This window comes from Thunnus albacares, chromosome 6 (assembly GCF_914725855.1).
Source record: "Thunnus albacares chromosome 6, fThuAlb1.1, whole genome shotgun sequence".
NCBI classification, from domain to species: Eukaryota; Metazoa; Chordata; class Actinopteri; order Scombriformes; family Scombridae; genus Thunnus; species Thunnus albacares.
In genome coordinates this window covers 28,200,118-28,220,635 of record NC_058111.1, presented here as the reverse complement: position 1 = coordinate 28,220,635, position 20,518 = coordinate 28,200,118, and the positions used below count along the sequence as shown (strand labels likewise).

The 20,518-nt window shown below is 41.5% G+C and overlaps 2 protein-coding genes across 3 annotated transcripts in view; one reads left to right on the top strand and one right to left on the bottom strand.

The window, feature by feature from the left end:
- Positions 1-6,349: 6,349 nt before the first annotated feature.
- Positions 6,350-14,579, bottom strand: si:ch211-11n16.2 (zinc finger FYVE domain-containing protein 1). Its single transcript, XM_044354336.1, has 12 exons — positions 14,342-14,579; positions 13,302-13,583; positions 12,141-12,363; positions 11,828-12,045; positions 11,537-11,643; positions 10,444-10,552; positions 10,214-10,311; positions 9,978-10,095; positions 9,410-9,580; positions 9,029-9,221; positions 8,647-8,745; positions 6,350-7,963 (listed from the first exon to the last, which is right to left on the bottom strand). The coding sequence occupies exons 1-12, from the start codon at positions 14,456-14,458 to the stop codon at positions 7,731-7,733; spliced, it is 1,968 nt and encodes a 655-aa protein (XP_044210271.1). The 5' UTR covers positions 14,459-14,579; the 3' UTR covers positions 6,350-7,730.
- A 2,005-nt stretch (positions 14,580-16,584) lies between these two features.
- Positions 16,585-20,518, top strand: part of dpf1 (D4, zinc and double PHD fingers family 1) — a 50,204-nt gene continuing 46,270 nt past the window's right edge. The window contains exon 1 of one of the 2 annotated variants that reach the window (XM_044355287.1): positions 16,585-16,734. In XM_044355287.1, the coding sequence (XP_044211222.1) occupies positions 16,622-16,734 (113 nt within the window). In that variant the 5' untranslated portion in view covers positions 16,585-16,621. The remainder of the gene's footprint in view (positions 16,735-20,518) is intronic. The other variant, XM_044355288.1, reaches the window with a different exon arrangement.

The window sequence follows — 20,518 nt, the reverse complement described above, 5'->3', positions numbered from 1 at the left end:
GTTCTATTCTTGGGCAAACCTCTAAAACATTGCAAAAGTTGTAAAATGTAACTATACTTGAGTAATAAAAAGTTTCCTGAATTTCTTTAAAAGCCAGTGGAAGCCATTAAAAGCTGGTCAGTTATTGGAAAAGTTCAGGAAATTCACTTGCTTTCTTGCCAAGAGTTAGATGAGGAAATTGATACCACTTACTTCTCCCAGCAAGAAAGCAAACAAGTGTTTTTTTCCCAAAATGTTGAACCTTTCCCTAGTTATTATTGCTCTTTAGTGTCAGCTACATCATGGCCACATACCATACTTTCATCTGAAGACAGAAACAAAGAGATGACTCTGGTGAAAGATTGAAACAATTGACACCTCATAACCTTATTGACTTGGATGCCACCTTCTTCTTCTCCTTTTGTCTGTACTTTGTCTCTTTTCTTTCTTCTAATCTCCTCCACCCCCCTGCTCCTGGATGTAACTGCTGTCTAACCAGTGCTGTCCTCCAGTCAGCCGGGCTGAGCAGTGCTGCTGCTGCAGCTCAGGTCACTAATGGAACCAGACAAGGCCTCTTTTCTTCTTAAGGGCCGTGAGAAACGGAGCGAGTGCACACACACATACTGAGCTCTTGAGCTGTGGTAGCAGTAACTCTCACCCGGCCATTGTCCTCTAATCTGACGACAGAGTCAGTGAGTGTGTGTTGCCGAGGAGTCAAAGAGGGAATATCAGCAGAGCTCTTTAAGTGCTTTAAAACTGCGGTGGACACACATTTGCTTTCTAGTGATGCTGGATGCATCATTGTTTGAACATTGTCTTTGCTACTTATGTCAAAGTTAATCAAAAGACAATAAGACTTTGTAACTGTTGTGTTTGTAAAAAATATATCACTTAAATATAACTAATAAATGTATGAGTTAGTTATATTTAGATATACTTACAATAATATGATAAACTATTTTACTCCCATCTTTTTGAAGCATCAAATCTAACAGACACACCTTGTTAAATTCAACCACATTGCCCCTCACCTACCTGGGCACTGCTGTGCATCGTACTGTGTAGTAAAGTTGGTCACGACAGCCTACATAGGAGATGGAGATGCTTGGTTGCTATGGCTACACAGCAAGACTAATTTATAACATCTGAAAAGTGCCATAGTCGGCAAAAATGCCTCCTATATGTATAAATTACAGTCCCAGAAGAATAGTGATAGTAGCTGAAAATACAGTATCATCCTAATGGATTCTCAAGGTAGGTCAGACAAATGTGAGTGTGTGTGTGTGTGTGTGTGTGTGTGTGTGTGTGTGTTGGGGGCCGAGGGGTATCCACTGATCTCTGCTTGTGTGTCTTGGGCTCAAATTTTATGTGTTCTGATGATTCAGAACAGATTAAGCTAAAGATGCAAGAGGTTGAGTTTGATTTTTGCTGAAACTAATCCTAGTTGCCCCTTAATACTCGTCGCAACTAATACTAGCGGACAGGCAGAGATCTTTAAGTGTGTGGTTGGAAAACATTACTGTGGGCCATGTTGTTTCACTTCCAATTATGCTCTCTCTCTCTCTCTCTCTCTTCACTGGTTTTAGTGGATGTCTGCAAAATGAAGGTTGTTGCTGCTATATATATATATATATATATATATATATATATATATATATATATATATATATATATACGTATATCTATGTAATTATATAGAGATGGAAAGGAAAGATGTGATGAGTGTGTGTATGCGTCTGCCTGTGTGATGGCAACATCTGATAGCAATATAAGCGTAGACACAGTAATGGTGTTTGGCTAATGGGCCATGCCTAGATTGTCAGATCAGCACTGGATAATGCATCCACGCTACACACACACACACACAGACTCATTTATCCTTCTTATCGCTACTTCATCACACAAAGGTACAAGCACACATACACACAAACACACACAAGCACACACACACACACATTGCATTGTATATATAAGCTTTTATGCTGAAATTTGCTCATATTTCCTGCATTTTAGGTGGAACATCAGAAATCCTTTCAAGACTTGTTGTACTCCAGCACTCTCTCTTTGTGTCACACACACCGGTCTAATGCTGCTAATTGCAGTGGATATAGTGTTGGCAAAGTGACCTTGCAGTCCTTAAAGCTATAGGTGGAAGTAATTACATTGATTAATTGCATGTGTTTGATATTGATTAGTGCAGCAGCTTGTTTATTGTTTAGTGCGCAGCTGGTGCCAACAGCATGACACAACTGCAATGTAAATGTTAAGGATAACGCTTGAGAGGAGTGACGCAGTGATCCATATTAATACTTGTGTACTGAGCAAACAGGCCATGACAAGATTCCACGCAGGGTTTGCATGCGCTGTGTGCGTGTATGTATGTGTAAGTGTGTGCAGAAATATGCACATGTCAAGAAATACTGACTTTGGCCCTCAGGGTCTGAGGCAACCTCAAATGCCAAGGCAAGGGTACACACACACACACACACACACACACACACACACACACACAGTCATGTTTCCATCACTTCAGAGGACATTACATTGACTTACATTCATTTCCTAGAGACTTATCCTAACCTTAATCTTAATATAACCATAAACTTACTCTTCTTCAGTGTGTAAACAGATTTATGTCCCCACAACATGAGGAATACCTGGACCGCACGCACGCACGCACATAAACTGTACACACAGTACAGCCCAGTACAGCAACTGTTTCTGGCATTTCTGGCCAGCAAAATTCTGGCACCATTTACTGGCCTTTGTTGCATTGTAAAGCTTATGCAGAATGATGAAGAAGTGCTCTGAAGGTTGGGTTTAGGCAGAGATTCAAGTGTGTAGTTCAGGTTTAAGGTTTAAGTTCAGGTTTAAAGAGAAAATGGTTATATTTAGAATGAGATGACAGATTGTTTGGGTTTCAACAAAGGTTATGTTTGGTTAAGATCTGGGGTAGAATATCCATTTATACTCAGAAGTGATGTTTGATCCATAAGACTGCAGCCTCTCCACAGTCACTCACACACACGTACACACATACACTGTGTCAGCTTCTACCACCCCCCTGCCAGCAGCTGTCACTCTTCAGCACTGGGTGCCAGAGAAGACCAGAGCCAGTCTGCTCTTACTCACCCATTGTTTGCTTTCCTCACATCATCCAAGCAGTGATGTAAACCCTCTATTTAGTATGAGTGGGCTTTCCCGAACGCTACGTTATATCTAACGAGCCTGAAGGAGACGGAGATGACAGGTCTTGAAAATGGAGTCATTGGAGTTCTTAGTCACAAGCTTAATCACTTGTTTATTTACTGTTGGGCATCACAAAATAATGACAGATTGTCAATAATATGAGTAAATCCTCAAATATTTATGTTTTTCATTTAAATGGCATTTCTATCATCATGCAATAAACAGTATGACTCTGATTGCACTGTAATATTACTACTGTTCAAATCTTATGTAATCATATAAACCTCTTCTGTGTTTATGATGGTGATGATGCAGTATGATTATGACATCATCACTGTCACATGTACATACTCGTTATCATATACACATGTATATATGTATCTATGACAGAGTCACAATCATCTCTCCTGGCTTCACATGTGATTCATGCTCTAAACCGTTGTGGATTACAGACAAACCTTGTTGTAGCACAACAAGGTTTGTTGAACCATCTAGTTCTGCTTATAAAAATGGGTTTTAGCTTCTTTTAAATATGAATAACTCACTGGCAGAGCAGATGCAAATTTCTGACTTGCAAATAGAGATTCTTCGTAGTAAAAACCCTGCAGGGACTCACCTAGGACAGTTAACAGTAGGTGGCCTCATGTAAAATTCACTGTGGTGCAGCTACAATATTTCTGTTCATCTAGCGCCCCCCTGTGTAGATACCAGACATCACCACAATGACCCAACGACCAATTTTATTCTACGACTGTAACTGTGGATCCCACTAAATCTGCTCAAGTCAGTACTCCAGGGTTTTTGTAAGCTCCTTGTTAAAATGCACATATCTGAAGGCTTGCAGTAGTACCAGTTCCTTTATACACATCTGAGAATATGACTTATATAAAAAGATATAATATTATATGACAAACACTGTAACATAATGATGGACACTGAGGCTGAGTACATTAGATAAAAAACAATGTTATAAACGTTGTAATTACCACTGCAATGTCTAAACTTCAATAATATTGGCAACCACTGTATTTCATAGTCAATACTAATCTTGTCAACTGGCCAACATCAACATGACTCAAACCCTGCAGTATTTATAATAATTAACTTCAGGTGTACAGTATATACATAAACCACTGATGGACCTATTCAAATTAATAACCTCTACAGTGCTGCCAGTCCATCAATTGCAATGCTGTAAAAGAAAATAAACTGCCGCTCAGAGACTGACATATTGGACTATTACCAATCTTTCAGTTAGCATGAAGGGAAATTACTTGATGCAACATGACACTGTAATGTAATTGTCATTATGAAAGCCTTGAAGGTTTGGGGGAAAGTGGCGTGCTCATACAGTGGCTGTTACAATGGAATATAAATCATGCAGCAGCCCCAAAATGAAATCTAATTAAATATTATTAACATATTACAATATCCTATTCAAGAACACCTACGACTATTATTTATATCTTCTCACTCTGTAGCTGTGATATTACTGTACCTACAACTGGAAACAAATGGCTTTCAGCATCTCTCTACTCCTAATCATTTGTTGTGAGTGACATAAATAAAAGGAAGCTGACAGTGTTGCCTCATCTTGTGCTCTTCACTGACATTATTTAATGTGATATGTGCTATATCATAAAGGTTTATATCATTTAAATAGTATAATATTATCATTTAACATTATCATTTAGATAGTATAGTATAATAATAGGCCTCCCTCCTTCTGATGCCTCTATACTAATGTATAATGTATCTGTGAATTACGTAACGCACAACCGTGAAAGCTAAAATCAATTTGAGCTTGCATAATTGGTTTGTGAAGGAAATGAGCTCTGCTTCATGGATATTAGCCAGCGAGCCATTAGTGCACTGGACATCAGGGACCGTGAACTTCAGATAACCTTGAACTGGAGGTTGACAGGAGAGGAAAAATGATCTGGAGACACATCTTTGCATGCCGGTCACCAAATCAACAGAAACCAGACTGTGTCAAAGTCTAGACTGTATATCATAAATAGCAGCATGATCTGTGATTCTCTGGGTAAGTCAGCTGGAGGCCTATCTCATATATCTTTATCAGTAAATGCAGACATGATGGAAGTAATGATGTGTAGCTATCATATGATTGGGTTTTCTTCTGACTCCCCCCGCCCTTAGTTTGGTAAGGGTACTGGACACACAATACAAAAGGAATTGTCATGAAAAGATTAAAAACTCCATGTGAATCAAAAACTCAGTCAAGATGTATTAACATCTCTGTTAAGGGTCTTTATATTACCAAAACAACTCGACAAACAAAGGCAGCCTGTACCCTCCCACCCCCTAAACCCTATAATCCTTGGCTGCAAAGAGAAAAAGAAAAAAAATCTATCGTATGATTGTTGATGGAAAAAACCCAACACCACTGGTGACAACTACCTCAGTTTGACACTGCAAGAGTCTGTTAAATGTTTGACTGGAAAGGAACAAACAGTAAAGCTTCATGCCAGTAGAATCTAAGTCTACTCCACCATGCAGGATTTAAATAAAACATTTGGATTCTGTAATTCAATCTATCTGATTATTTGACAGTGAAAGGAATATATTTACTGCTACTGCAATCAGTTAGTAGAGGCTTTGAAATGATCCAGGCGCATTACCAATATGAAACCTTTATGCAGAAACAAGACCTCCTCCAACAACAGCTGGTTCACAAACAGTAGCTAGACTCACGATTACAATTCAATGTGACAAAACCTCAAGAAATGCACAAACAGTTTTATGATGAATACTGGCAAAACAGGATTAAAACACACACTTATTACAGTATTACCAAATTATGAATATGGAGACTCTGATGTCATTGGTGAGTTTAATATACTGTGTATACTGTTTACAGCAGAAGAGGCATTTGTGCTCTTATGCTCACAATAGATCACAGAATTTAAATAATATAAAAAATGTATTAATTAAACTAGAAAAGCACCTATTTGTCCTGATGAGTAAAAAATACAACACATCTATAGATTGCATGCTCACCCATCAGCACCTGCTTTGGATTACTGGGTTCATCATCATATGATTTTGTGTTTCATTATCACTACTGTCTTTGTGTTTTGCAGCAATGTTTAATACCAGAGTAAATAAGGCATATTAAGGAGAGAAGAGAGAGAAAGAGGGGGAGAAAGAAATGCAGTAATTGACAGAAAATTGTCTTTATTTGGACCAGCCTGATTTAAGAAAGAAAAGAAATTAAGATTGTCAGTTGCTAGATTTCACAGGCAGAAAGCAAAACCTCATTAATGCATCCAGTATGTTATGCATAGAAACTTCCTGTGACAGAAAGTGTTAATTTCGCATTAATGTGTTTACAATTTGTATTTTATACTGCAAGTGATTCAACAGGAGTTTCTTTCAAATATCAAAATAAACCAATTATCCAGTCTAGTGCAGGTATTCATCATGTGACAAGAGCTTTCTGAAGCATCAGTGGCTCAAGCTTAGCCACTTGTTATACAGTAATAACCTCAGACAGGTAAATTATAATCAGTACACAGGTATTTCCATACATTGGAATGTCTATGTGTTATGCTAAAGATTTTATTTTCCTATACCACTTCACGATACAACTGTAAGAGTAATAAAAGCGAGGCTGTAAATTACATTTCTTGATAATTAGGCACAAATATTCTCATTAATTCCTTGCACATGTGGGAGAATCCCTTAAACAAACCTTAGGGGCTTCAGAACATGGGACCACACTTTCTGCCCCGTGTAAAGCGGGCACCTGCAAACTTACATTTGCCCCAAAAGTCTGAACTGCTTTATGTTTTGCTCCTAAAGTCCCTCCACAATTTTCATACTCCTCCTTTCCAGGATCTGCAGGTCAGAGATGCTTCAAATGAAGATTGTGACTGTGAGGAAGATAAAAAAAGCGAACACCTCAAATGATCTCCACTCTTCTGAAGGCTTTAAAACAGAATCAAATAAGAGTCAATGCAGGTGTTTATAATGTCTTGATACTTTTTGAAACAGAAGTTTAAAAACTCATATCCTAGTAGTTTAAAATCTCCAACTATTCCCAGTAGATCCTTTTCCTGGTTTTTGTGTCATTTTAGCCCAAATATCAGTCAGATGCAGGGTTATGGACACTTCAGTGCAGAAGAGTTCAAACTCCTGTTGTCATGACAATGGAGGGGGCATCTTCTTTTTTCCTGTCAGTTAAAAAACACGTGTCCAGCTTTCCGTTGGTGCAGGTTTGACTGATCAAGTGGGGCTGTAGTGTAGATGATCGCTGATCTGTGATGAGTTTTGCCTCATAACTGATGCAGAATTAGTTGGTCAAGTAAGTCAGATGAGATGGAAAGCAGATCCTAGTTTAGCACTGACAAAACACAAGGTCTGGAGACCAGACAGTGACCATTTTAAGCATCTGAGTAGTTTGTCGTTTCATAAAGGCTGATTCCAGTTCAGCCATTTAGGGCTATACAGCCAACACTGGCTGCCAGGATTCACAGTGTTTTTGTGGATCATCTAAGGAAGACTGAGTGCACTTTGAGAAGTTCTCCTGGTAGGAATGGTTACAGACTATCCGTGCGGGCATGGCAGCTGTCGCACACTCTGACTGGGTGATCCCAGCCTCGGGAGGGTACAGGCTTGACGTGTGTAGAGCAGGGACCGCAAACACCCTGTCCGCAGGCCCTGCAGTGGTGCTTGGACATCACCGGAGTGAAGGTTTTGGAGCACTGGTGGCACTGAGTGATGTCCTGGTCTGGCACCCAGTAGTCTGGTCGAGCCACATCCTTCACAAAACCTGAGGGGAGTGGACGTAACTGTCAATATCTCATCTAAGATGTTTTTCATTAGAAAATAAATATCTATATCCTGAACTGAACATGCTATTAGACTGCATAATATTATACACAGATTGGCTGGTGTGAATCACTTCACAGGCTCACAAGCTTCATTAATTTTTATGGAGTAAATCTCCATACATCCATACATAAATATCTCAGATGGATAGATAGCATCTAAGTCATTAGATGTTCATTTATGCTATTTATTCCTGGCAGGTGAGCCATCAACTCAAAGTGGACACATGGTACAGCATGTCCACCTCATTTGCCAGAATTTAGAGTCCACTTTGTGGATATTTTTATCCACAAAAATTGTGGGTTTGTTGCAACATGACTGCCATGGCATGTTCCTACGCAACAGGAAGGCCATGTGAAAAGCTGTGTGGTTGGTTGTTGTTTCCTCCCCTTAACAATGTTGCAGACTGAAAATCTGCATGAGTTAACTTTCAATTCAGTTCATCTAACAGACAAAAAATAAGAATTTTGTTTAAAACTATTTCCACCCATGATTGTGCTGGTGAATCACAGTTTTGTGCATACATTAATTTTATCCTCAAAAACAACATCTGTCTGTTCAAATGCTATTTGAGCCAGAGATAACGGCAACCAGCTGCTGCATGTATAATACAGCTGCACTCACAGAGAGGGTAGTCCACAGCTGTGGTGACCATGTCCAGCGTAGACTGAGCCACCTCCGTCACCCTGCGAGCTATTAGACCACGAGGCTCCACCTTACACACTGAAGAACAAAGGTGTGTGTATATATGTGAGAGAAAGATACATGTCTTTGCAAAAGCAGATGCCAGCAGCTATCACAGATACAATCAGCATTTAAACACAAGAAATAACCGTCTCTTTTCCCACTGTACAGTCTGTATTTAGCATTCTTTAAATATGTAGAAATGTGACTATGATTTCTTACTGTTGATGACTTTAACACATTTTACAAAAGGAAAAAGTTGTAGAATCAAAAACTACAAATTGAGAGGTCAAGCTTCACTAATTGGGTGTATATGTCTCACCCTGGCTGTTGGTATCGGGTGGCCCTCCCTGTTGGTAGCAGGCCTTACACACCCTGACAGGGCCGCTGCCCCAGCCCCTCTCTGGCACTGGCATCCTGTGGCTGGAGCAGGGATGGCAGAAGCCTTCACCGCATGAACGGCAGTGATGCTTCCTCTCCGCCTCCTCAAACACCTTCTGACAACCATGACAGGCCTGAGGACCACAGGGGAGAAGAGGAGGATGCGATGATTGAAGGACAGATACATAATACTGAGTGAATAATTTGTTCAGCAATGTCAAACATCTGTGTGTTAAGATGTAATTTTATCCGGGGAAGCCTTGTTGTCTTCATCGTTATGCTGAGTTTGTTGTATGTCTCAGCTTCAGTTCTTCATACTCACAATGATGTCTGTGTTGGGTCTCCAGTACGGTGGTGCCACCTGGTCAGTGAGCCAGGCAGCTACAGCTTTGGTGGGGCCGGTGCTGTACTCCGACACTGACTGGATCACGTAGTTCATCCCATCCAGGACCCTCTGGGCGGCGTTCTGGTGGTTGGTCAGGAAGGTGTCGGACTGAAAGAAGAGAGAGGGGGATGTGTGAGGTTTCATATTTTATATTATCTCAACTTTTAAAATGTTCTGGTCTGGCCTTGGGGAACAGTTATTTCTTCATAATCTAAACCATCTGCTGCCTTAACGGTAATTTCAGTATTGAGTCATTTTGTTGGACAGTCTGACACCTAAGGATGCGTTACAGTTTTGGGCTGTGACTTGTTTGCTTACATTTGTAGAAAAGTCCACAATAGTGAAAAAAAGATAGAATACATGACCATGAAGATAAAGTAAAATAAAAATGATCAAATCAAATCTAGACTGTATCTCTAAGGATTAATGGGAGATATATGTATTTAAAGTGTGTAAGTGAATGTTTAAAAAAGTGGAGCAACAGAGAAAAGCTTGGAGTACCCACCCCCTCCCAGACGTGCTTGACCTCAGATCGCACCACACCGCTCTCTGGGTCCTGGTTTCCCATCCAGTACTGTCTGCTGCGGTAGATTACACCACAGCTGGCACACTCCAACACATAGCTGAGACAGAGGAGAGGGGCAGAGGGCAACACACTGTCAACATGAAATGACTGGATGAATGGGAATGAAAAGGTGTGTGTGTGTGTGTGTTTGTGTGTATGTGTATGTGTATACCTACCCTGACCAGGCGTATTTTGCGAGTCCAAACCACGGGTTATCAGAGGAAGCTGAAGTCTTGGGCACAACAATCATCTCTCTGCCTCCTTCATAGCACCTCTGAAGACACAACACACAGAAAGGAATATAGAAAATATATTTTAAAAAGTACATACAGAGTGTAAACAGACCAATACACAGCCTGTAACAATAAGTTTGGATGATGATATTGGTGTCAGGAGCTGTTCTTACCTTACAGATGAGGACCTTGTTGTTGAACTGGTGTGCATACTGGCACAGTCCATCTGCCATGTGGGGGACCCGGTCTCTCAGATGGTTCATTCCATTCTTACAGCGAATACTGAAGGACAAACAGAAAACCAAATGGTTCAGACCAACATGGCAGACTCCAGGGTCAGTGATGCGGGCAGGTTCTTGTGAAAGTCTCTGAACTATGTTTACAGTCAACCAGTCCAGGACTGAATCCTTTCAGAAGCAGTGTTATGATTTCTCACACTCAGTCTCCTCTCAGCTTTCCATAAAGAACAAATACAAGGAGCAGGGGAACGCCATTTCTCCTTCCAAAAACATGGAAAAGACATCAAGTTTTATGTGTCCCGCTGGGCAGAAAAGTTAACATCCAGAAGAACAACAATAGATTTCTGCTTCAAAAGAATAAATTCCAATTCTGTGACGACTGGACGATTTTTGTATTTGTGTCTGTTTTTCTTTCCATCAGGCTTCAAATAAAAAAGGATTTCCTTCATGAAAATTAACATATGTACCCTTTATTGCATTTTAAAAAGATCTGCTATTTAGCGTGGAAATGTTTATTTCTAGACAGACTCCAGAGTGGAAAACGAAGGTGAAAGGGAGGATAAATATCCTGAATAAAACTACCAACAGGTCACCATAGTGAAATTTCTAAATATTGGAAGAAATGCTGTTAAAATTATGAAAACTGTATCTGCAATTTGCTGAGAGGATGCGAAGAATCAATGCACAGATCCTTCAACCTGCTGTAGTTTGACCATGAGGAAAATAAAAGCTGGGGCAGCAAGGTTAGATGTCACTAAGGTCAAATTGGAAAATGCTTTAGGCCAAAAGTCCAGGCTGCCTGAACTGTCTTAATGTCTTGAAGGCTGAATGAACACTTAAAATTCTTGGGGAGCAGGGCAGTGAGTGACTTCTCATAAAGCATCGGAGAACTCTAAGATTTGCATAAAATTGTGTTCGGTGGTGTTAAACCGCTAATCCCTCACACTACTGTACCACATCTCCACTAAGCCATGTAATTTTTAAAATGCTGTTTTCATGTGAAAACAACTTGTTTGTAGAGACTTACTTGCAGCTGAGGCAAACAGCAGAGCAGGTAAAGTACTCATCAGGAAAGAAGGAGTACAGAGTCATCTTGTCATCTGACAGTTCCCCACAGAAACGCTCACTTAGGGCCTGACGTAACGTAAAGCGGAAGGAAAAGAAGGATGGTCGATAAGAAAAGTGGACACAAAACAAGATACCAACTACCAACAAGACTAACTCAAACAAAGAGCAACATTCTTCAGTTCTCTGTCACAGTAAGTAATACTTGTACTTGATGTCTATCTTACACCAAAGGTAACAGTCCACCACTTACTTCCAGAGCATGAAACACTATCCCAGGCTGGCGGGGGGAGCGTGTGTGAGTGTTCCTCACTTGTTGCTTGACAGCCTCCAGCAGACTGTTGTAGTCAGTGGGAGGTGTGATGGTCTGAGTGCCTACATACTGCACTGAGCTGAAGGCCTCAGTCCCCAAGCCCAGATCGTGAAAACGCTTCTGGAGCTGCGTGTCAGCCTGGCCGGCCATCTTAGCGTCTGCAACAGATGGGAAAGTCACAAAACAGGGGACGGTAAGAAATTAAGAATGACTGAGAAAAAGAATTAGTTAGTAAGTTAGTTCCTTCCCCTACCATGACCCAGCAACTGGGTGTGTGTTGTCTCCTGGAAGACGATGACGGCAGGCCCAAGACATGAGAGGGGCACGTCCAGACCGCAGCGGGTGGACAGGGCCCTCAGCTCAGGGGTGAAGTGCTTCAGGTAGGCCCCTGAGGCACTGCTCAGGAACTGGAACATATCGTTGTGGAGGCGTTCGGCTCGTGTACGATAGACTACAATATCTGACACTGCCAATACCTGGAGGAGAGGGGAGTAGGGAAATATAGGACAGAGGTAGCATCTATGACTATTATCAAGAAAACAGGACATATAAAGAAACGAAACAGAGATGAAAGTGTTCAAGGGTTTGCTGAAAGTGTAAATATAAAGAACACACAATATTGCACAAGACAGCAGTAAGTAACTTGGAGCAATCTAATACTTTGTTAAGCACACAATAGCTGAAAACTACTAACATTCACCACACACTTTCAACATTTCTCCAATAAACTAAATTTACACGGACATACTTGCTATGTGTCCAGTGTGCACCTTCTGTGGTTAAAACCAGCGATCCCAAAAGTGTGCAAACCTTTTGACACCTGTATGCTCCTCACTGTAGTGCATTAAAGTGCAATTAAATTGAAATGTGGCAGCATGGTGGCTCAGTGGTTAGCACTGCAAGTTGGTCCTGGGTTTGAACCCCGACTGTCCTTTCTGTGTGGAGTTTGCATGTTCTCCCAGTGTTTGTGTGGGTTTCTGCTGGTTCCCTCCCACCATCAAAGACATGTATGCTAGGGTTAATACTCCTGTCAGTGATCCTGGCACACCACTGGAAAAAGAACTGGAGTTGGTCCCCAGACGCTGCACTGTGGCTGCCCACTGCTCCTAGTGTGTGTGTACACAGTATGATGGGTCAAATACAGAGGAACCCAAGGGGATTAATAAAGTACTTCTTCTTCTAAAGATTTATAAAGAACTTTAATGGGCCTGTAAATAATAACTAGCCTCCCAAGTGTCTGATACAACTCCCACAAAACATGGCAACAATATATCAGCATGCTATCCCTCACCCTAATTACAAGTCAGACAACTGAACTGAAGTGCAGTGAACTGTAGACTGTGTGATGAACATTTTCTGTGTAAACATATCCAACTGTCAGTTCATGCAAACAAAACCAACCAACTAAAATTACCTTCAGCAGCAGCCGCATTCTCTGGTTCTGATTGGCTGCGGCCCCGAGCAGGCCCTCAGTATCCAGGGCGACCAGACTGAGGTTGGGGTCATAGGCGGCCCACACACCCACCGTACATGAGCTGGGGGATTTGGAGGTATAAAACACAGTCTCGCCATTGAACAGGATGTGATTGAGGGTGTGGGACTTGCCGTCACCGGTGTTCCCAAAGATGGAGATGACTTTGACGCCAGCCACGTCCCCACAGCTGAGCCTGTCCACAAACTCAGACTCATCACGGACCTGGAGGGGGGGAAAGAGAGGACACCGAGCGGAGAACCATTTATGAACAGAGAATTAATTGCTGACCTGTCTTAACATGATATCATTGGCTCCCCTTCACTTGGCTCCCCTGCTGGCTTCACTGAATCAAGGGAAAAGCTTATTGAATTTGAACACAGGGAACCATAACAGATGAAAACATAAAGCTCTAGATTACCTATATACAGATACATGTATGTTCTATTATATTTGAGACTATTTTCATTTAGCAACAACTAAGATGAGTGTGCACACAACCTAGACTAGTTGGAAAAGTCTAAAAATAATCATTATGGACTGCACTTTGTACTGTTGTGACAATAACACAATGAGAGGGTCAGCTGTGCAGTATGACTCGCCAGGGACTTTCCCAATGTGAAACATTTGCAACTGCAGTTTATGCCTTTCATTTGTTTGAGATATCGGGAGCCTCGTTAGCAAAAACATATCGATGTGACAGATGTGATAGATGTCACAAGTAACATAAAGCTATTAGTTATATTAGCAAAGAGACAAAAGAAAGCTGACTCAGGCTCATTTTGTTGGGTTAAAAATATCTCCGTGACTTTAGCTCGGTGTTTTATAGCTATCTAATGTAATTTATAAATGTTAAGGTTAGTGGCAACAGGATAGTTTATGGCAATCGTAAGAAATTGTTGTTGTGAAATTTGTCTTCCTCTTCTTAGCTTAGCAGCTAATTATTAGCAACCGTTAGCTCAGTTGACGTCAGCTAACTTTACCTGCAGGTTTTCTTGTTCGTCCACCAACAGGAAGCTCCGCACACCGCCCGCATGCGCCTCTGGCTTCATTGAACTGATCGATATGCTCTCCATTTCCTTCATCAGAATTTCGGACATCGTGGTTTAAGTTAATGCATGTGTTTGTGACGACGGAGAGCAAAACGAAAGTTCGACATGACTCCTGCCTGTCGGTCAATCACAACAACAGCGCGTGTACTGCCGACGCTGCCGGAAGAGTGACGTAGGACGTATTTTGTGCACGTTTGTTTGGTTCGGCGTCTTGGCTGCGGTGCATCAGCACCACCTTGTGGTTAAAACGCAGCATAATATTAGAAGCTGCCATTCAGCAAACTTCCAACATGGGAAAAAGAAAGAATAAAATTAGACGAGATGATGTTCTCACAGACTCATATATTCTGTGTATTCTGTAGTAGAAGTCCCAGATTGAGATTAATTAGTCCTATGCAAACTAAACAAAAAGTCCATATATTTGTTCCACAAAGTAAAGTAAAATTATGCATATTTTAAAACAGCACTTCATAATCACAGCACTACAGCCAGAATCAAAGTTTCCATTTAACTGGCAGAGAGTGTTTTATTGGAGCAGTGCTGCCATGTAAGAGCTGCTTGCTAATGTTCATTAAATATTTGTTAGCACAGATCTATAAATATCACATGTCACTGAATGGCTTCAGAATGGCGCCACTGCTGCTAACATGACATGGAGAGAGAGAAATTCCAGCATTTCAGCTCTACTGTCCTGGCTCTGCTCCATCTGGCCGGCTGTTCTTCCTACCTTCCTTCTCTCCTTCCTTTCTTCCTTCTTTTCGTCCTTCCATCGTTCCTTCCTTCCTTCCTTCCTTCCTTCCTTCCTTCCTTCCTTCCTTCCCACTGATTGAAAATGAACGTCCAGGTTTCTTGGGAAGAGGTTTTAGACATACAAACAGGTGAAACAACTCAAATATAATACATTCGCCTGTGCAGAAAATAATAGGCAGCCACCTGAGGTATAGCATGTTTAAGGAGGATTCAGGAAGAAAAAGCAGATGGAAAGGAAGGAAGAAAAGAGGGATGGAGTAAAGGATGGAGGAGTGAGGGGTTTGGAGAGGGTCCCAGCCTTTCTCCGGGCTCAACCATGAGAGACAAATGTCTGAAAGAATCAATTATAGGCCTACTCCCAACCCATCGCCCCTGATTAATGAATAATTAAAGCTGCTCAGTGCAGGGCTACCTAGCACAGATAATATAAGATTAACCATGGGTCTATCAACATGCCACCACTAATGCAAGGTCATGTAGACACAACGTCTCTTAATTTGACTTTAAATAGACAGCATAAACTTGCGACTAAAGGGTAACAGTCTATAATTTAATATAATAACCGTAACAAAATCCACCTGACAATGGTATTCTTTCTGGTGTATTAATTTTTTTTATACGAGTTAGTTTATCTAGTTAGTTGTTGTATATAATTTAGCCTTTAATTGCATTTGTTTCTTTTAACTTTTTTAACCTCATTGTTTTTTTTACCTCATTGTTGGCTATCTATCTATCTATCTATCTATCTATCTATCTATCTATCTATCTATCTATCTATCTATCTATCTATCTATCTATCTATCTATCTATAGTTTATCTTATCAACTTTTCTTTAGGCTGTGACTTTGACTGTAGGGACATTAAGCAATGCTTTTATGAAAATACTGCCTAATAATTATTCCCTATAATAAGCACACAAGTAAGGCGATATCTGGCCTCTATATCTCACTAAATGTATACTCACATTCACCTGCTATCCCTCTGTAAATGCAAACACGCCTATGGATATGTAAAGAAAAACACAACATAACTTCAAAATATTATTTTCACTTTAAAATGAATTCATCATCAGCTTTCAGTATGAAATGTAACAATGCAACTTTGGGGCAGGTAAGTATAGATTCAACCCTCACCCATCATCAGCCAGAGAAGACAACAATGCATGAGAGAAACTGGCATCCAGATTGACAGACAGTCCTGCAACCCAACCTTGACATAACTATAGACGTTTATATATATATATACATATATATAAATTCTGTTCTGGGGGGGCTGGCTTTGCCCTTACAGGTCCGAGGCGGGACTGTGGTACACTTAAACCGCTATCCCCGCTGGTACTTGTAGTGCGCTCCTCCTCGGCATGTTTCATGTTGACATGCGTAAAAAACTACACTTCCCCAAAGCTGTCACAGAGCGCTCCCGCCTCCCATTGGCTGGTCGCTCCAGCCGCAGCCCCAGAGAATGAATGAAATTGAAATAGCTGCTACATTACATGTACAATACCGGGCTCTGCAGTGTTGCATTCTATCATACTATATCAAAATGGCCACAGCGGTACAGAACCCCCTCAAATCGTAAGTACAACACATTTCCGAGCGATTGCGCTTTTTCTATTTGTGCATGCTGTCAGTGCAATTTAAGACCTTTAAATTCCCAGATAATTCTCAGCATGATTACCAACACATCTATACATGCAATGCATTCAGTAGAGATAGAGATAATGTCAGGGGATGCGAATCAGCCCTAAGAAAAGTTACATTTAAAACTGACGGGGGTTTCTCTCTTTTTTTTTTGGCACGAGGGGATTATTGTGCGCTCCGATGCAATTCATATTATCATTTCCCTGAGCCAACAGCAGCGTGTGTGCAGGGATATGGAGGAATGCTGGAGGTAGATTTGGGTGACCCGGTATGTCCCTTGCCAGTGTAGCCAGCCAAGATCACGGTCAAAGCCAGGCTGGAGTGGCAGGCTGGCCGGGAGGCAGGGAGCTTAGATGGCTTTACAGTAGCCTACCTGTGCGCACATTTTTGGACAGAGAGGGGGGAAAACAGGTAGGCAGAATTAAGCTCACTGCTCGGGTTTTAGGCTGCATCGTTACCTTTACTGCCGGACCTCTCGGATATATATAAGCTGAGGTAAATACACTGGTGTAGCCTACGGCTTCAACTCCGAGGCTTGCTTTCATCTTCAGCGCCTGTAATAAAGCCTTTAATAAAATCTAAATTGCAATCCGGTGTTTTGCCTTTAACCTGTATCTTAGCGGATATTTACACCAAGTGGTCTTTAAAGCGGTCGATTTGCCGTGAAGTTTCTCCTTTGTGCAGGTTTTTTTTGGGGGGTCTTTTTTTTTGTTTTTCTGAGACTGGTTTCAGCGGAATGCAGACGCCTGCTGCCCGCCTGGGCTCCCGGCCAAAAAGGTGGCTGATGTGCGTCTGTCAGCGGGTACTTACAGAGATCTAGCCGGGGAAAAAAGCACAATAGCTCCAATATAAACATACAACCGAGGAGTGTTTGAGCACACAAAAGATCCAGCTTAGGCAGTTTGAAACAAAGAAAAGTCATAGACCTGTGTACAAGGCAGGGGCGCACATCGGATGCTGCACAGGTTCTACCTGAGCAGGGATATGGGATATAGGCTGCCTGTCTGTCTGTCTCCCTGTCTGTCTGTCAGCCTCTCTGAGATGCAGACACAGGCGACATTTCGTGCAATTCCATGAACGACTGCCCTGTACGTGCTTGCATTGAAGAGGACTTCACAGGAAAGAGGAATTGCAATGGTACTGATTGGGCAAATGCGTGCAGCTCTGATTGACTGTGATGGTATTTTTATTCTATTTTGTTTTGTTCAAATATATTTTACTTCTACATTCAGTAAACAAACATCAGTGTTAGTCAAATGAAGTGTAAAGTTAATAATTCTAAGATTCAGATATACTCCAATAAATCAATATCAAGTGATGTTCAGAATCATAATCAGAGATACTTTATTGATCCCTGAGGGATAATTGGGTATGTTATGTGATGATTGGACAGGAATTGACAGGTGGGCTGGATAGAGGCTGCAATGTTGGACCTTAGAGTTCCTCTCCTCTCTTTACTTCTCATCTTCCTCTTTTCCTCTTTGGGATGTTCATCCAAGCAGAGCCAAAGTGTGGACAGATTGCTCCCAGAGGCCCCTGGTGACACCACGTCAAGGGGATTAAATTGACTGATTTGCATGGAATATACCAATGTGGTACCAGGACAGAGAGAGCAGAGGGTGTGAAGATAGTGGGAGAGGAAAACAAGAGTATGAAGTAAATGGTTAAAAAGAGGCTCATGGCAAGTAACTGACAAACTAGTGTCAACACTTAAACGTAGGTGGCCTTAGATTTGCATTTTTTGTGCTTGGAAAGTCAGAAAAAAAGAGGAAATATAACGAAGCAGCAAAGTTATCAGCCAGACTCAGTCCTGCAGGGATGCTGGCACAGTGTTTCACTAAAGCATCTGACTCTATGTGCTGAAATAAAGCTGAATGTATTTATTATGCAAGGCCACAGCAATCAACACTGCCTTTAATATCTTACCAACTGTATAAATGCCATCGTTACGCAGTATGGGTTTAACTACGTTCTAGTTACCACACTGCGATCGGCTTTTAAACAAGCCCCAGTAATTAGCATGTCTACAAACAAACTTGCTATTAGAAGCGTACAAATTAGAGGCCTATCCAGTAAAATGGGCCAAACAACTAGCAGAATTTGGTTCAGTGTTTGTCCTAATAGGGTGGCTGGCTGTGTGCCGGAGACAATGCCTGGTGTATCCCTAAATGTCCTTAAACCTTGTTGAATCTCAGCAGTAAATTATAATGAATTCAGTGGATGTAAATTCTGTGGGAAGCATTTACAATTGCTGCCCATTGCCCAGCCAAGTGTGAGTGGGACTTGCAGTGTACAATGCAGTGTGATAGCCAGTTGAAGTGTGTGTGTGTGCGTGCAAGTACAGTGGAGGGTTCATTTGTGTGTGAAGACAAATCAGTGGAGGAGGGCAGCTAGCTCCAATCTTCTGGGCACTTCCCTACCAGCCCTCTCTCTGTCTATCTCTTTTGGATTAGAGACTTGTTTAATCTCTCTTTCTCCGCTTCCCTCTCCATCTCTCTCTCCGTCTCTCTCTCCCTCTTATTTCCTCCCTGTCCTCCGATCACCCCTGACGCTCCTCTTCCACGTTCCCTCCCTCCTTCATCACTTTCTCCATCCATCACTCTTTTGCCATCTCCCTTTTGTTCAGCCATTTCCTCTCTGTCTTGCTCTCTGTTTTCCATTTTCCTTCTTTTCGGCCTCAAACCATCTGAGCCCTCCAAGTCGCTCACCCTCTACCCCCCAACCCTCCCTCTCCCTCCCTCCCCCCCCGTTTCCCTCCACACTTCTTTACATTGGGTATCACGGCATGTCACTACTTTAATATTCAGCAAAAAGTACTGAAGGAAATTATCTGTGCATTTTTATTTAGATCCCTTTAAATCTAGTTGGATAGCTAATTTCTAAGAGTTCCTTTACAGGGATTTACTGTAGATTTGGACTACAGAAAGCATTTATAGTCTACTGTTCATGCTAAATTATATAATCTTTCCATTTGTGCATCACACCGTTGGCATATTGTTTGCAGAGAAGATATGAAGCTCATTTTTCCAAATGGTTGCATCTATTCTGAGTGTTTCCAGCTCATAAAAAAAGACGATAAAATCCTTAAAAATGAAAATATTTCAGGAACAAATGCCTTAGATATTCAGTAAGTTCAATTATATTCAGTTAAAAGTGGGACTTTCACTTGACGGCGATCATTTCAAAGACACAGGTGGCAGAATTCCTCAAAATGGCAGTTGATGTGGCGTATATTCCAGTGATATTACTTTTTTGTGCTGGTTAGAGGGGGGAGATGTAGATAATAGTGTGCTGTGGTATTGGCAGCGGTCGTGGCAGGGCCTATACAATATTATTTCTGCCCTGCCTGACTGAGCCGAGCTAAATGAGTTCCATGTAATAACCGGCTCTGTGTGCAAACAGCCCCGTGTGATGGCTGAACCACAGCCTGAGCATCCATTTCTAGATCTTCCTCTCCCTTTCAATCTCTCCCTTTCATTCCCTCACTCGCTCATTTGTGCCGTATCACCCGTGTGGATGGGGACAGACAAATACACTAACACACACACACACACACACGGGGAAATGCACACAGTTGCACTCATTCTCTCATTTCCTTACTTGCCCTTAATTTTTTTTTTTCATTCGTATAGGAAAAAGCCTGAGGTCTGATGTTTTTACGGGTATTTCTTTTTCTGAGTTATTCCTTTCATCATCCTCTTATTTAGACTTTCTATCT

What these genes read in the sequence shown, in the direction of transcription:
- si:ch211-11n16.2 (XM_044354336.1), bottom strand. Translation starts at nt 14,458, where the DNA reads ATGTCCGAAATTCTGATGAAGGAAATGGAGAGCATATCGATCAGTTCA. An exon ending in ACGAACAAGAAAACCTGCAG is followed by an intron (nt 13,584 to 14,341) that starts GTAAAGTTAGCT and finishes CCCCCCCTCCAG; the next exon opens with GTCCGTGATGAGTCTGAGTT. An exon ending in TAGTGTTTCATGCTCTGGAA is followed by an intron (nt 11,644 to 11,827) that starts GTAAGTGGTGGA and finishes ACGTTACGTCAG; the next exon opens with GCCCTAAGTGAGCGTTTCTG.